The sequence below is a fragment of the Hirsutella rhossiliensis genome, assembly GCF_020360975.1.
Source record: "Hirsutella rhossiliensis strain HR02 chromosome Unknown scaffold00003, whole genome shotgun sequence".
Classification (NCBI taxonomy): Eukaryota; Fungi; Ascomycota; class Sordariomycetes; order Hypocreales; family Ophiocordycipitaceae; genus Hirsutella; species Hirsutella rhossiliensis.
In genome coordinates this window covers 4,440,408-4,455,591 of record NW_025408669.1, presented here as the reverse complement: position 1 = coordinate 4,455,591, position 15,184 = coordinate 4,440,408, and the positions used below count along the sequence as shown (strand labels likewise).

The 15,184-nt window shown below is 53.9% G+C and overlaps 6 protein-coding genes across 6 annotated transcripts; 3 read left to right on the top strand and 3 right to left on the bottom strand.

Annotated features, from left to right (window-relative positions):
* Positions 1–164: 164 nt before the first annotated feature.
* Positions 165–806, bottom strand: HRG_03643 (uncharacterized protein; the record flags this gene model as incomplete). Its single annotated transcript, XM_044862114.1, has 1 exon — positions 165–806. The coding sequence occupies one exon, from the start codon at positions 804–806 to the stop codon at positions 165–167; it is 642 nt and encodes a 213-aa protein (XP_044723140.1).
* Positions 807–1,665: 859 nt separating this feature from the next.
* HRG_03642 (uncharacterized protein) lies at positions 1,666–2,652 on the top strand (the record flags this gene model as incomplete). The annotated part of the gene is made up of 2 exons (XM_044862113.1): positions 1,666–1,899; positions 2,365–2,652. 2 exons carry the CDS (start codon positions 1,666–1,668, stop codon positions 2,650–2,652), a joined length of 522 nt encoding a protein of 173 aa, XP_044723139.1.
* Positions 2,653–4,205: 1,553 nt separating this feature from the next.
* Positions 4,206–5,277, bottom strand: HRG_03641 (Ribonuclease H-like protein; the record flags this gene model as incomplete). The annotated part of the gene is made up of 4 exons (XM_044862112.1): positions 4,206–4,428; positions 4,486–4,817; positions 4,887–5,013; positions 5,081–5,277. 4 exons carry the CDS (start codon positions 5,275–5,277, stop codon positions 4,206–4,208), a joined length of 879 nt encoding a protein of 292 aa, XP_044723138.1.
* Positions 5,278–6,806: 1,529 nt separating this feature from the next.
* Positions 6,807–7,508, top strand: HRG_03640 (putative phosphatidylserine decarboxylase protein; the record flags this gene model as incomplete). Its single annotated transcript, XM_044862111.1, has 2 exons — positions 6,807–6,950; positions 6,999–7,508. 2 exons carry the CDS (start codon positions 6,807–6,809, stop codon positions 7,506–7,508), a joined length of 654 nt encoding a protein of 217 aa, XP_044723137.1.
* A 440-nt stretch (positions 7,509–7,948) lies between these two features.
* Positions 7,949–12,141, bottom strand: HRG_03639 (reverse transcriptase (RNA-dependent DNA polymerase) domain-containing protein; the record flags this gene model as incomplete). Its single annotated transcript, XM_044862110.1, has 11 exons — positions 7,949–8,407; positions 8,578–8,796; positions 8,863–8,888; positions 8,966–9,432; positions 9,484–9,885; positions 9,979–10,226; positions 10,268–10,435; positions 10,501–11,361; positions 11,485–11,568; positions 11,635–11,793; positions 11,857–12,141. The coding sequence occupies 11 exons, from the start codon at positions 12,139–12,141 to the stop codon at positions 7,949–7,951; spliced, it is 3,378 nt and encodes a 1,125-aa protein (XP_044723136.1).
* Positions 12,142–13,118: 977 nt separating this feature from the next.
* HRG_03638 (phosphatidylserine decarboxylase domain-containing protein) lies at positions 13,119–13,774 on the top strand (the record flags this gene model as incomplete). The annotated part of the gene is made up of 2 exons (XM_044862109.1): positions 13,119–13,146; positions 13,200–13,774. 2 exons carry the CDS (start codon positions 13,119–13,121, stop codon positions 13,772–13,774), a joined length of 603 nt encoding a protein of 200 aa, XP_044723135.1.
* Between the last annotated feature and the right edge of the window lie 1,410 nt (positions 13,775–15,184).

The following is a 15,184-nucleotide window of genomic DNA, read 5'->3' as shown; positions in this document are numbered from 1 at the left end:
TGCAGACTGACCCGTCGTTTCTCCTGAGTCCTGACCGCTTGGGACGACTGGCATCATCATCCCAGCATCCTATAGCTCCCATACCCGACTCGTTGCTCCATCGCGTCGTCGGCGCACTGCTGCAATAAACTACAGGAGCCGCAGCCGTCTTCCTGTCCAGCATGTCAGGCTGGTCCTCTTCTAGCCAGGGCTTCATCGTAGCCTACTCTTCCCAGGCGCTTGGTACATGTGACGCCGTCTATGCCACCACTGAACCTCCGGATGCGCTCATTGAACCAAGCCTTGGCCTCCTCGTCACCACACGAGTCCAAGACATCATCATCAAGAATGAGCTCCCCATACACGTATGAGATGGCCCACATGCAAAGACTCGACGTCCACGTACCCGCGACGGGCTCCCGCACTAGTGTTTGAACGAAGCTTCGAAGGAGAAGGGAACTATCCGGGTAGAGGATATTGCCGTCGCGAGTAAGCGCACCGTCCGGAGCCGACTTGATACGAATGTGGGTGAACGATGATGGGAGTAGAACCACTTTGGTTGGGTACTGATGCTCCGGAGATAATTCTGTGTACTCCTGTTCTGGAGGAGATGCCATGTTCTGCCGGTCTGGCGGGAATAGGAAGCGTGTTGAGTTCCGGTCTAGGTTGCTGTATTCGCGGACGATGCGACGGTAGATACCCTCCCGTAACCTCCCTTTGTATAATTTGGGGTCTATGGAGCCGTACGACCAGGCCCAGTCCCGGAAGCCTGCTGATCGTAACTGCTGTACAGCATCTTCGTAGTCTGCATCCTCGATGATGAGCATATAGTTCTACAGTAGCATGCTTAGCGCGAGTATGGGATGTTGATATGCAACACTTGCGTCGCAAACAGTTCGAGACCCGAGAGCAGCAATGGCTCTTTCACCCCAAACCACGGCCGGAATGGAACCGAGAGCGGAAGCGATGGATTCCATGGAACCCAAATGATGGAAAGATGCCAGATTGGTCTCTCAGGCCCTGATTGCGGGGGGTACGGAGTACTTACTTATACAGAATTTCACGTGCGCGCCCAGCCTGCCAGGACGACTTCCTTTTCAGCTTGAAACCTGTCCCGACAAAAATAGCACCGTTGACCTACCTCCCGACCCAACAGCTCGCAAGCGTCGACTACATAGCACTCGATAACGTACACGACGATTATACGGTAATACGCTGGACAGTGCATCACCAATGGATGTTCCCTTCGTGGACGGTCCAAATGGCCTCGGAGCGGTAAACCAAGGACGCCGTCGACTCCACGGCAATGGCAAGCGTTTGCATATATTTTGACGCGATGGAATGATATCCAGTACGTGGCTTGCGGTCGGTGAAGACAATTACTTCTTTGAATCATGCGTGCAGGGCGATATTGTGAAACTCCAGGGTTTGGTCCCTGCATGTTAGCAGCCAGCCTGGGAGACACGCACTATACACACATTCATGGGGCTTTCAGACACCAACCCCAACCTAAGTGTGTCCGTCAACGACAATGCGAAGCAGCGATACGACTTCAACAAGCTCTCTAAGAAGAACATCACATCCCTTAGTGGCTAAGTCTTCTCCACCGGCCCTGCAACCTGCGACGTCCTGCGCCGGGCCTCGGAGCCGGCTAACCGCCGCCACTTCGTCCATAATGTCGTCAAAATGATCGAGAACAGCGGCCCGGATGACGTCGACTTTGACTGTGAGTATCCCGGCGGCCCCCCTGACCTCCCAGGAACTCGACCCGGCCTGGACACGGACGGTTCCGACTATCTTGGCTTCCTCCAGATGATGAGGGCGTCGCTGCCCATGGATAGGTCACTGTCGATCGCTGCGGCGGCTTTCATTTGGTACTTTTGGCCTTTTCCCATCAACAACATGGTCAGGCCGGCAGGTGTAAGAATGCAAGCCGTATCCTAGGAGCTGCACCTACTGCTTCGGGCAGGGCGAGGTTTGTGACAGGTATTGCGGTTCTGGCCTCGATGCTCCGTGCATTGATAATGGCGCGATGCTGGCTCGTCGCGGAATTGATCCCCTCCTGAACCATGCAGGCGTCTTCCAGGTCGGCCTGTCTGGGGTGGAGCGGGCGCCCGTGTCCTTGAAGAGGGACTCTCTCGTCAGTCGCGCCCAAGAGCTTGTCCTCAAGCACTGCAAGGCGAAGGAACCTTCCCCGCCCGGCGACTCCAAACGCGGCTACGGTTCCCTGGGAAAGGATGGCAACTCGCCGATGAATTCCACATGATAGACTCTTGTCAAGGAGGGTGAATTCTACGCCGCCCTCCTCCAGGACACGGCGATCCCGAAGAGCGCAGCAAGCTAGATTACGCCAACTTAGCTATGACTTTAACATTCCCGTCCCAGACCGCTACGCGACCGAGGATCCGGCCAACCCCAAGGACGTTCGAGTCCAAGAACCTCGGGGCCGACGCTGCGGCCCTTGCGGTGGTACTGGGCGAGGTGGGCAACATCGCCTTTGACGTCATCAGCATTGTCGATAATCGCAAGAAAGCGCCGCTGACCATCATGAGCATTGTCCTGGCGACCGGGGTCTTGGACAAGCCGCAGCTGCGTGATGGACATGTGAAATCAACGTCTCTTGGGCGTTTGTGCTTTCGAACAGTGCCATTCATACACGCCTATCGCTATTGATACGAATCACAGGCACGGTCATCAACCACGCAATTCTCCGAGGTGGGGGCCTTTTCACCTTTACTAGTCGCGTCTCCCGCCATCGATGGCTTTCCTGAGGTAGGCGACTGAGCACTCACAATGAGGCACTCACAATGAGGCACTCACAATGAGGCACTCACAATGAGGCACTCACAATGAGGCACTCACAATGAGGCAGGCCGGTGGCGACAGTCGCCTTCGGGTAGGATAGTAACAGTGTGTCACTTCGCCCAATGGCCGTTCCCCCTTGACCAGCATCCGGTTTGGAAGGCGGATCGTCGCTGCAACGGGTGCTCGGTCCGATTGGATACTTCCCAGCGTTCTGCTCCATCTCGTCAAATCAAAAAGCCATCTCGCCCGGAACTCAAACTCCGGGACCGAGGTGGGAGTTCTGTGCCGTTGCAGCCGTTGCTACGGATCACGGCAACAACTACGACCTCGGGCTCTCTTTCAATCTGAAAGTGAGGAGGGTTTGAATCTGGTTTGGGTCGCTTGCCCGTGCATCATATCGATGCCCGCTCCAAGGCATGATATGACCAGAGTTGGAAATCGATCTTATAGATCGATTTTCGAGCCTGATCGATCGAATTTTATCGATCGTCACCTTCAATCGATCGATATCGATCGATCGCTGTTTGATTCGAATCGATCGACGATCGAATCGATCAATACTAAAAATCATCCCTATCTAGGTGATCTTGCCCATCAGTTGAAGAACTTGCCTCCAATTGTCCCCTTCAAGCAGACCAAGAGGAAGTGTCGGCTGATAGATGCCAGCTTTACTCCAGGAACGAAGACACTGCGCCATCGCCACAATATGGCGTCGTAGGCGAGATCTCAGTGGTGTTATCATCCTCCCACAGCTGCTAAAATCTCTTTCCGTTCCTGCTGAAGACGACGCGATGGTAAGGTAGTCAACAGCCATATAAGACAGCCGAGGAAACCGCGCAACACCAACGTCCTTCCACCAAGCGATTGGGTCCGTTTTGTATGCGATATTTTCCACCGGCGGCTCTGATAGGTACTGATCAAGCTCGTCCTGTTCTTGCAAGGCGGTTGACTGCTTTGGTCCTTTAATTTGCCGCCCTCGAGGCTCAGGGCAAGCCAATGATCGACTAAACGCCAATCGACGCTCAATATAGTCCAAGCCACTATTAGTCGTATCCGCTGAAACACCATCGCAGGATTGCCGATGAGCCATGTTCTTGTACCTCTCTTTCCAGACTGTCGCTAAGCTTCGCATATGTTCTTTCCCACTCCGACGTCTGACGAGACGGAGTTGGCTCCAAAGCCGTTCCAGAGCGCGCCACTTCTTGCAGGGGTGGAACACCACTGCCGCTACATATGCGGTTGAGGTCAGCTTGCTATAGTAGTCGTTCAGCTTCTTCCATCCGAGCTTGATGTAAATCTTCAAAACCCTGCGAGTTCTTGCGTCCATGTCATTGAACAGGTGAACCTCTTTCATGGTCTGATCTTCGTTCTCTTCGATTATAACTCCCTGAACTGCTAGTTCGAGGTGGTCAGGAGCATCTCTACCACCGGAAGTACTCATCGAACCCTCCTGACGTGGAGCGTTTACCAGCAATACCCTCGCCCTGGAGTTGCTTCGAGGCGATCTTGAATGGCTGAAGGATCTTCTGAACCGCAACAACGACCTTCCATTCTTCAAGGGAAAGTTGTTCTTTCAGTATCGCTGGTTTGTCCTGTTCTTTGCCGCCTTTGCCAAGCCATCGTTCCTCGATGATGGAAAACATCCTGTTCAAAGCCGTACGCTTCAGCAGAGCGCGTGAGGCCATCGCCTCATCGGATTGCCAGCGAGTGCAGACGTTTTGAACCCACGTAAGAATAGGTTCAGTAGGAGCGGTTTGCCGTTGAGCTTCGTAAAAGACCTCGAGAAGTTGACTGCTCGTTCGAAGAGCAATGCCAATATTGTGAAGTTTGCCAAATGGCCCAAACTTGCGGTACTTGTCCACTTCTTCGCCATTGATGATGTCGGGCAGTACGTCCTGATCCTGACTGCCTTCTGGGACTGTTTCAACCTCGAATCCTTCTTCCATGCTCGGCACACAGAAGTCGTCGTCGGTCGCCAGCTCATTGATAGCGTCGGACAACTGGCGCTGCTCTTCCTCTTCAGCCACAAAGTCCTTATCGCCCCAATGAGCAAGCAACTCGTTGAAATTATCCCTTTTGCTGCCGTACATCATAGCCCTGACGGCCAGGTTCAGAAAATGAGGGGCGCAGCGGATGCGACGCTCTTCCCTGTCGAAATCGAACTCAGCGGCAAGCGCTTCCACAGCCGTATCATTATTCGTAGCGTTGTCAAGCGTGTAGTACCCGATTCTGACGCCGGATAACAGTCAAGATTGTCAGCTAACGGACCCAAGAAGTGTTGACTGTGGTTCTATACCTGTCTTCAAGACCAAACGCGCATATTGTATCTGCAACTTCATCTGCAAGCGCTGCTCCAGTATGGCGTTTCGCGAGAGCCGGCAAAGCCAAGAGGATTCCCCATTGGTTCCAATCTTGGTCGATAAAGTGGGCGTTGATACCGAGGAATGATGTGTTTTGTCGGGAAGTCCAGCCATCAAAGGTAAAATGAATCATACTTCTCGCTCTTTGAAGCAGCTCGCAAAGCGGACCAAGAGCGCGATTATACTCATCTAGTAGCAGATTCACAAGCGTTTTGCCAGTTGGTATCTGGCCTTCCTGGAGAGCCGGGTTGTTGTAGAGAAGGAGTCGTCTGAAGCGCTCAGAGTTTACGACATTAAAGGAGGTTATGATATGTAAGCCAGTCGAGCAGGAGCAGTTGATTCATCTTCGGATCGAATAACGTATGCAGATTGCTGAGAAGAGTCTGATCTCGAGGGTTCGTCGGATCGGCGCGAAGCATATCAAGCAGGTTCCGTTCTGCACCTCCACTCCCGGTAACTGAGCCTGCACGTTGTCTAGAAGGTGGCTGACAAGTTAGCGGGCATGATCGAACGACGTGGAGATGGGGTACGGAGAGGTGGCACAAACCACGACTTTGTGCTCCTTCCTCAGATGTCGGACGACGCTTCCCCCAGTCGAAGCGATGAAGACGTAATGTGCTGTCTTCGGCCTGTCCCGGAGGAAGCATCTCTCGCAGATCCATACGATCTTGTGGGGCCGTGACCTGTTGTCCTTCATTCTGAATCCGAATTGCCACCACCACGTCCGTTCTCGAGAAGGGTCGTGGCAAATCGTGAAGCCGGGAACCGCCCAAATTTATCAGTCGTCCAAGCTTCATAATCTGGAAACCCCATGGGTGCATATTTAGTTGATGCTGAACTGGTTGTCGGCTCGGAAGGCGGCGGCGTGGAGGAGGCGATCTCTATGTCCTCATCAAGCGCGTCCATGGTGGGAAACGTCCGTAAACAATGTGGGCGAGGTCAAATCGAAGGGTGCGAGGCTGATAAGGTCGAATCTGTATGAAGTCTACTCGGACAGGCTGAGGCCCGAAATAATTCCTGGTTGCGACGCGTACTGATTCCGTTGAACGGGGAGGACTTGCAAACGCAAGAGACGGAGAGATCAATTTACTTTTGTCGACACGCGACGCGCGGCAACAAGATAGATATGACTGGCTGCCTGGGACCCCCGGTCGTTTGCCAGGGTGTTTGGCAGACGCGTCGGGCGGCAGCATCGTCACGCATCCAACCTACGCAGCCTACCCTGGACACCTTGTATGGACATGGCGAACGACGATCAAATCGATCGATTGGAGGTTGGATCGATACGATATCGATCGAGCAGGACTTCTAATCGATCGATCGAAATCGAAATCGATTCGATTAATCGATTCGATCAAATCGATTGTACGATCGATTTCCAAGCCTGGATATGACGGTGGATGTTCATACTCGCCAGGCAATGTTGTGCCACACTGGGTCATTAACTGCCGGAAAAATTCGGCAGCAGACATCACAAGCCACGGGTGGACTGAAGCTCGCCTTTTCAAATCCCATGTCGGTGCCTACACGTCCACACCTATAAATCACCTAGGACTCGCCAATCTCGGCAGAGACCATCTCCTCTCACCAAAGCGAGCCCAATAGTTGACAGCTTTCCATCTGCACTTCTGCATACACCAAAAACCCTCGAACCTGAACAAGATGTCTGGTCTGCCCACTGCTCCTGATCGCGAAATCGGCTTTCAGCCGCCGCCATCTCGCCCCCGTGCGCCTGTGCCAATCATTGATGTCGACCAAGTCATCTACAACCCCATCATCATTGTGCTCGTCGGCTATCTCGAAGAGGTCCACTAGGGTGCCCTTCAAGCGGCGGTGGTCTCAGCGCGGAAGCAGATTCCCCAGTTCATGGACAAGCTGAAAATCAAAGACGCCCGCTCTTTCCTCGTCTTTTCCAACGATCTGCTCAAATGGATCCCGCACGAGAACTTTGAGGGCAAGGATATCTACGACATCCTCTGCATGTTCTACTTTATTTTCCACCAGCCGCCGCTGCTGGGGCTCCAGACGGCAATCTATCCGGACCAGGTCGGCCAGCCGCTGACCTGGCTGTCTTCCTGGATCGTCGTTTACGCCCAGCTCATCGGGCTTTTCATGGACACGCCGGCCTCCCTCACGGAAGAGTCCCTGGAGACGTTTAAGAATTCGCCCAAGTACAACTTCGACGAAGCCCTGGTTCCCTCGGGCGGATTCCGAACCTTTAACGAGTTCTTTGCCCGCCACCTCAAGCACGGCGCGAGACCCATCGACTCGCCTAACGACGATAGAGTCATTGTCTACCCAGCTGACTGCACCTACGACAACTCGGTAGATGTAACGGTCTCAACTGAGTGTGTTGACAACTAGCTGAGCGACTGCGACGAGTATCCTAAAGCTAAGGAGAAAAGAAGAAGAAAAGAAAAGAAAGGAAAGCTCTCGAAGATGGCACGAGCTTATAAGCGGAGCTCCGGTGGGTCTTGTCGAGAGCGGAGCCGAGACCTCACGGGCTCAGCCCGTTACAATAACCCCTCCTTCCTCCCCGTTTCGATCGTTTCGATTGGGGTGGTTTCGATCCAACTTTCCCATGAACTTCTTCATACCTAGCCAGTGCTATTGTGTCTGCGACGTACTTGACTGGCTCCCACGTCGGACCTATCCATCCGACCCATTTCACCAACACTTTCCACTCTCTCCGACTTTCTTCCTGTCCAGAATCTCTTCCACTTCCCACAGCTCGCCATCGTCCGTCAAAATGGCCGGTGGGCGGTAGTCATCCGACGTCTGTGACGGTAGCGGATCGTCCGCTGCTAAGCGTAAGAGCGACACGTGGAACACGTTGTGTATTCCGGAGGCGTGTCCAGCCTGCACGCGTGTGACCCAATGGTCTCCAGGACGGTGTACTTGGCCGACAGCCAATCGAGCTTCTTGGATGGCCGATTGGATCGGATGTTGCGAAGTCGCAGCCATACCTTGTCTCCAGGCTTGAACTGGTCTGACGGCTGTCTTCGCGAATTGGCGTTCTTCTCTTGCTGCTCTTGCGCTGACGCAATTGCCGCCTGGGCCCATTCCGTTGCCTCTCGAAATCGTTGCACAATGCTTTCAGCCCTGGTCACTGGGGACCTTCCGTCCGTCCGTAACTTCTCCTTGACTTGTATCGGGTCAACATGATACCCATGCGTGATAAAGAACGGGCTCAGGCCTGTCGACGTCGAGTTGTGATTGTTGATGGCCATCATGGCCGCTGGCAACAGCTCTTCCCAGTTATCCTGAGCATAAGCAGCAAAGATCCTCAGATATCTCTCGACTTCCTGATTCGCCCTTTCTGTTGCACCGTCAGTCTCGGATGCCACGCCGTAGACAATCTTTGCTTCACGCGTAGCAGCTCGCAGAGCCTCTGCCATAGTCTACTGGTGAATTGCGTGCCACGGTCAGTGACGATCGCGCGCGGCACGCCATGGTGTTGCACCACGTTCCGTAGCAATGCTCTGGCCGTCGTCTCGGCCGTGATGTCCTTCAATGACTCAAGAACGACACTTTTGGACAGTCTGTCCGTCACGACCATAAGGTTGGTCGAACCGTTCGACTTGGTTGGTGGCAGGTCTGTCACAAAGTCAATTGACAGCTCCGACCAGATCCTGTCTGGAATAGGTAGCGGCTTCAATAAACCGCGACGCTTCTCTCGCCAAATGTTGCTTCGGCCACACACATCACAATTTCTCACAAATTGACGCACGTCTGAATCGAGGCCTGGCCAATAAAACTTGCGGCTCAACAAGGACTTCAGCATGTCCCGTCCGGGGTGTCCTGCAAGCGTTGAGTCATGCGTCTCCTGCATAAGCCGCGTGCGCAGGGTTCGTGGTTCGGCACCCAAATTCGCTCTCGCCAGCAGAGCCGCTGTCCATCGTCAATCGAGCATTCCGAGAGCATCACGGGCAGTCCCCAATGCGACGGCAGACGCCTCTCGCCTTGCTGTACGGCCTTTCGGATGAGCCAATAACGATTGTGCTTCTTGACACCTTCGTCCCATAACTTCTGCAGTTCCGGGTCCGAGAAAGGGTTTTCGATTGAGTCGTCTTGGTCAGTTGTTGCGTCATCGGGTTGATCCGTGTCGCCCTTGGTGACATAACCGCTCTTGACTTTTGTCACCAGGCCACCCTTGTTACGTTGCAGCAGCTGAACACGTCGTCCTTGCAACCGATCATCTTCGGCGCTGTGCGGCATGTCCTGTTCTCGTCGAGACAGCGTGTCCGGTACGACGGCTTCTTTGCCCGGTCGATGCTTGATGGTGAAGCTGTACCGCGATAGCGTCTCAGCCCATCGCGCCTGACGTTCACTCAGTTGCTGCTTCTTGGTGAAGTAACGGAGGTTGAGATGATCCGTCAAAACGGTAAAGGACTTCACACTCCTCAATTCGGCGTCCCAATGCTCAAGGCAGCGAATGATCGCCAGCAGCTCTTTATCGTGGATTGGGTAGTTGCACTCCGCCGGTGCGTTTTTCTTTGAGAAGAAGGCCACAGGCCGCATGATGCCGTCATCGCCCTTTTGCGAGAGCGCCCCTCCTGTGACATAACCGGATGAATCCGTCTCCACAATCGTCTCTCTATCCGGATCCCATTGCGCAAGGACCGGCGCACTGGTCAGAAGAGCCTTCAACTCCTCGAAGGCCTTGTCGCACTCCTTCGACCACGCAAACACCGCATCCTTCTTTGTTAACGCCGTTAGAGGCGCGGCGATGTTGGAGAATCTGGGAATGAATTGCCGGTAATAGTTGGCAAACCCCAGAAAGCTTCTGACGCCTTTGACAGAACGGGGTCGCTGCCACTGCTGAATTGCCTGCACCTTCTCCGGGTCCACGCGGATACCTTTCCCGGCTTCGACGATGAAGCCCAGGTACTTGACACTCTTTGCCTCAAAGTCACACTTGTCGATATCAATCTGCAGGCCTGCATCTCGCAGTCGAGCAAGGACCTGCCTGACTTTGTTGCGATGATCTGCGAGCGAACCGCTCGAGTAGATCAAGATGTCGTCAATGTAAGCGGAACAGAACTCGTCGAGGAAATCTCGCAACGTGTGGTTTATGTAACGCTGAAACGTTGCGGAGCACCCGTCAACCCGAATGGCGTGACAAGCCATTCGTAGAGTCCGTAACGTGTTCTGAATGCTGTCTTCCACTCGTCTCCCTCCTCGACGCGAATCTTGTGAAATGCTGCGATAACGTCAAGTTTGGTGAGCCACTTGGCCTTGGACAGCGACCGCAAAGTTTCCTCGATCAACGGCAAGGGATATCGGTCTTTCTTGGTGATCGCATTCAATCCTCGATAGTCCACGCAAAGCGCAGACCACCACCGGGCTTCCTCACGAACAAAACTGGTGCTGACGCTGGAGAACTACTTGCTCGAATGAAACCCTTGTCGAGTAGCTCAGTGAGAGTCTTTCGCAGAACAATGAGCTCTTCTCGTGACATGCCGTACAATGGTCCCCACGGCGGTTCTTTCTCCTTGTCATCAGGACCTCTCTCTAACTGAATCTTGTGATCACACCCCGGACGACGCGGTGGGAGTTGGTCCGCTTGGTCGCGGTCGAAGACGGATAGGTACTCGTGGTAGTGACGGGGCAGCTTCTCTCTCGGGTCTGACTTCTTCCTCGGAGTCAATGCCTTCTCAATGTCTTTCAGGCTTGCGGCGAAGATCCGCACTCCATCGTCTCGATGCTTGAACTTTCTTGCTCGGCGAACCATTCCGGCGAACACGAACGCCGCCTGTCCTCGTATGTTGCACCGTTCCTCCTCCTTCGGGTCTCGGCCTTTCACCCAATGGTCGTGCGTCCCGATATGCAAGAGGTTCTGCGATAATCGCAAGGTGACATCCTCCTGGTTCAACCACTTCTTGCCCAGAATCACAGGATCGGTCTGGTCTCGCACAACGTAGAAAAAAGCTCTTTTCTTCTGGTACCCGTCGATATCGAAGTCGAAGTAGGTCACGGCACAGATGGCCTCGGGTGAGAATGTGTTGACCTGCTCCAACGCTCGAGGTTTAATCGGAATACGCGGCAGGTGAAGCTTGCGGGCAAGGCGCTCACTGATGGTCCCATAACACAGGCAACCACAGTCAACGAAGGCCGTGGTGAAATACTCTCGATTGATACCGAAATTTACGTAGAGGCCTTCACAGTCCATCTCGTCCTTCTGAGTTGCCCATTCCGCCTCAGCCTTTGCGCGCTCCTGACGGCGATTTTCGTCAGGAGCTACTCGTTTTCCGAATGGTCATCGGAGGTCCCCGCTAGAACTCTCCGCGGGCTCTTGGTGCTTTGCTCTCGAGCTTCTTGTCTTCTCTTCGACACGGACCTTGACTCTCTGCTGCCGCCGCTCCTTCCCGGGACACTTGGCCGCAAGATGGCCAAGCTTCCCGCACTCGTAACATTTGCGCTCCTCCAACGGAACAAATTGCTTTTCCTCCGGGGCCCTCCTGCCGTTTATCAACCGATTTGCTTTCACGGGTTCCCAATCCATCTGATCATCGGACGGGGGGGACGACGTGGTTGGCGATCCGGGTGACGGGGCTTTGTCGGGACTCGAGCGGTTCGGATAAACGACCATACTCCTTTCTTGACCTCTGCTCGCGGCCTTGTTGTCGTTGGTGGAAATTGAGGCTATCTAGGCGCGAGCCAATCGTCAAGAGTAGCTCGGCGTAGCTGTTGAAATCCTTCGGAGACTGACGGCACTGACGAGACTCGACTTGAGCCTATTATTAATTGCTCCTTCCAAGTAATTGATTTGCACCACGTCGGCCCACTCGCCACCGCCACTATCGGCAAGCTCTTTCTCGAACTTTGGGAAGAAACTGGCGAAACTCTCATCAGGCTTCTGCTTCAACGATCGAAGTCGATCCAGTGCTCGTGCCTTTGCGTTCGGGTCCCCGTACCGACGGTTCAAGTAGTCGAGAAACAGATCTGGGGAGCGAGCACCATCGATACCGCCCTGTTCGTAATAAGCAGCGGCCATGTTCTGGGCTGTTCCCGCCAACCGGGAGTACACATAGGCGAAGAGTGCTTCTTTATTGTCGAATGCCTGTCGGTCCACAGCCAATTTCGCTTTCATCTCTAAGAACCAGGGACGGAAGTTTTTCCTGGTTCCATCGAATTTCGGCGGATCAGGCAAGGTTGGTTTTACCCTCTTTGATGGGATTCTTTCGGATGTCTCGATCGATTGAGGCGTGTTGTCGGACATCGGTTCGATAGGAGCGACTGGTTCATTTGCCGGAGTCGGAGTTGAGACGGCTGTTTGGAGGATTCGGATCTGCGATCGCATCTCTTCGCGTTCGGCCTCTTGGCTTGCACACACACTTTCTAGTTTGTCCATCACTGCAGCCAGGGCTTGCATCATCGATTGAGGCTCAAAAGAACCTTGCTGGGAATCGATTGCCTCCATGACTGAAGATTTTCCTCGTCTCTCAGGACTGAGGGCGACTTGATCACACAGCAAGTCTGATACGGAAGGGATATCTCGACAACGGTCGAACGCTATCAACGCCTCGAAGGCTCCTTCCTACACGGCTGGACGTTCTGCACAGGGCTTCTAGTCCAGCTGCTGCCGTCCACACTGGGAGCCAAGCAGCAATCACGTACTTCTCGCTCAACCGCACGCCGTACGGAGAGCAGATTGACGCTCCACGTCCTTTGCTCGGGAGATGAGAGCTACGCGACGCGAGCCAAGCTGGCTTTGGCGCCGTACACACACGCACTTTCGTCGCGGGCGTTCCACACAGGATTGCCCAAGCTACTGCCACTCCGCGTACCCACAAAGGGAACTGAACAGCGCTGCCAATTGATTGTGATCAAAGGCTTTAACGATGAGCGGAGCTTTAGGATAATGTAACGGTCTCAACTGAGTGTGTTGACAACTAGCTGAGCGACTGCGACGAGTATCCTAAAGCTAAGGAGAAAAGAAGAAGAAAAGAAAAGAAAGGAAAGCTCTCGAAGATGGCACGAGCTTATAAGCGGAGCTCCGGTGGGTCTTGTCGAGAGCGGAGCCGAGACCCTCACGGGCTCAGCCCGTTACAGTAGAAAACGCAAGCATCATCAGCATCGAGTCCGAGGGCATCGTCAACATCAAGAACCTCCCGTGGACCATCAGCTCGCTGCTGCAGGGAAGCGAGCACGCGCTCGAGTTTGGCGGCGGCGTCTGGATGCACGCGTTCCTCAACACCTTCAACTACCACCGCCAGCACGCGCCCGTCTCGGGCAAGGTGATTGAGGCCAAGAACGTCCAGGGAGCGGCCTACCTCGAGGTTGACGCGCAGTGCCGGCCCATCCGCATCATGTGCGGGCCCGACGCCCCCAACACCCCAGGGTACCAGTTCCTGCAGCTGCGAGGCGTCGTGGTCATTGACAACCCCGTCCTGGGCAAGGTTGCGGTGCTTCCCATTGGCATGGCCATGGTGTCGTCCGTCAAGCTGTCGGTCAGAAAGGGCGACGTGGTGAAGAAGGGAGACGATATCTCGTGCTTCTTGTTTGGAGGCTCCGACATCATTTGCGTGTTTCAGGCCAAGGCCGGCCTCCAGGTCGAGGACTTTGTGGTCTCGGCGGGAGGTACATACTCCAAGATGGGAACTGTCCTGGCCCGAGCTCCAAAGTGAGGTTGGTGTAAGTCCTCTCTAGCTCGTGAGGCCATACCAGCTGAGCCGAATGAGGTTGAATTTATGCCGTTAGCTAGGGTCGATCATCAGTTCTGCACTATGTACAAGTTGAAGTTCGTATCAACTTGTCATTTTTCTCATAAATATACGTCCATAAATCCTTTATGCTGGCAGGATTGATGGGCGGAGCGTCGCCATAAAAGACAGGATTTCCATGTCTTCTCAACTTCTCAAACGCCTGGCCAACACGCCCCTGCCCATTTTCCGGATCAAAGGTTGCACCCCAGTTTGTTGAAGGAGATGCGACTTCCATCTTGGGTCGTCGAGGCTCTCTCCGCTGCCCACATCTTTCCACCTAGTCAAGGTAATGAAGCGTCGGCGAGTATCAGGCAAACCCCCAACTCCAAATGCAAAATCTGCGTAGCACCACGTACAGCCAAACACATGGTCCAGGTAGGAGAGCTGATCGTCGTATCCCCAGTGCGCGGAGGACGATTGTCCCTGATGCGGCGATGAAGCAAACGTTGATAATTGTCCGAAGCGCCTGACCCGGTGAAGACATGTTTGAAGGAAGCCGTCCATCAATAATGGAGACAGCAGTGTTTCGGCGAGTAATGCTCTTCGAGCAGTTGCAGAACGCTAGGGATTGCGTCTTGTAATCTCTTCAAGCTCTCACACGGTAGTATTGACCTCTTTGTTTTCACAATCAGGCGCCCATCGACGATTTTGCAGCTGATGTGTCAGTTGATCTTCGGATATCCGGACTCATGATGGAATCGATGGCTCGCCGAAGGGGTTTCTGCAGGATACACTGTCCACCGATGGCGATGACTCCTTATTACCGCAGCAACCATGTTGAAATGGACATGGGCAGGGAGATGGGGAGTTACAAAGACTTCATGGCGCGTGTTGCCTTTCTGGCTCGCTGTGAGGTTCACCATGACCGTTCTTGGTTGTTTCCTGTGGTGGTGGGTTAGCGATGCTACCAGTGTTTATGTCGTCGGCTTTTTTTGTTTGGCGCCAGGGCCCTCTACTTTGCCGCGGTCGTGGTCTCTTTCATTCCTAGCGATTGAGGTGAGCTTGTCCGTCTGTCTGCTCGACTGTCCACTTGGCCGTCCACTCGTACGTATGACTGCCTCAACCGATTGCTTGCCCAGTCGCTTATATCCGCCCGGGCTCTTGGTATTCTCGACTCAAAGGCGATGTGTGAATGCGTTGGCAGACAGTTGTGTTTATCTCATCCAATCATATTTTGACTGTAGTTTGAAACTTTGAACGGGAGACCCGGGGATTGGCTCATATACCGACATGGTGCAGCGAGCTCTTTTTCCGCCATGAGGATGCCTTTCAGGCTTTTACAAAGCAACGAGTCCGGCCGCGGATTGTCCACCGCATAAACGTCATTTAGTC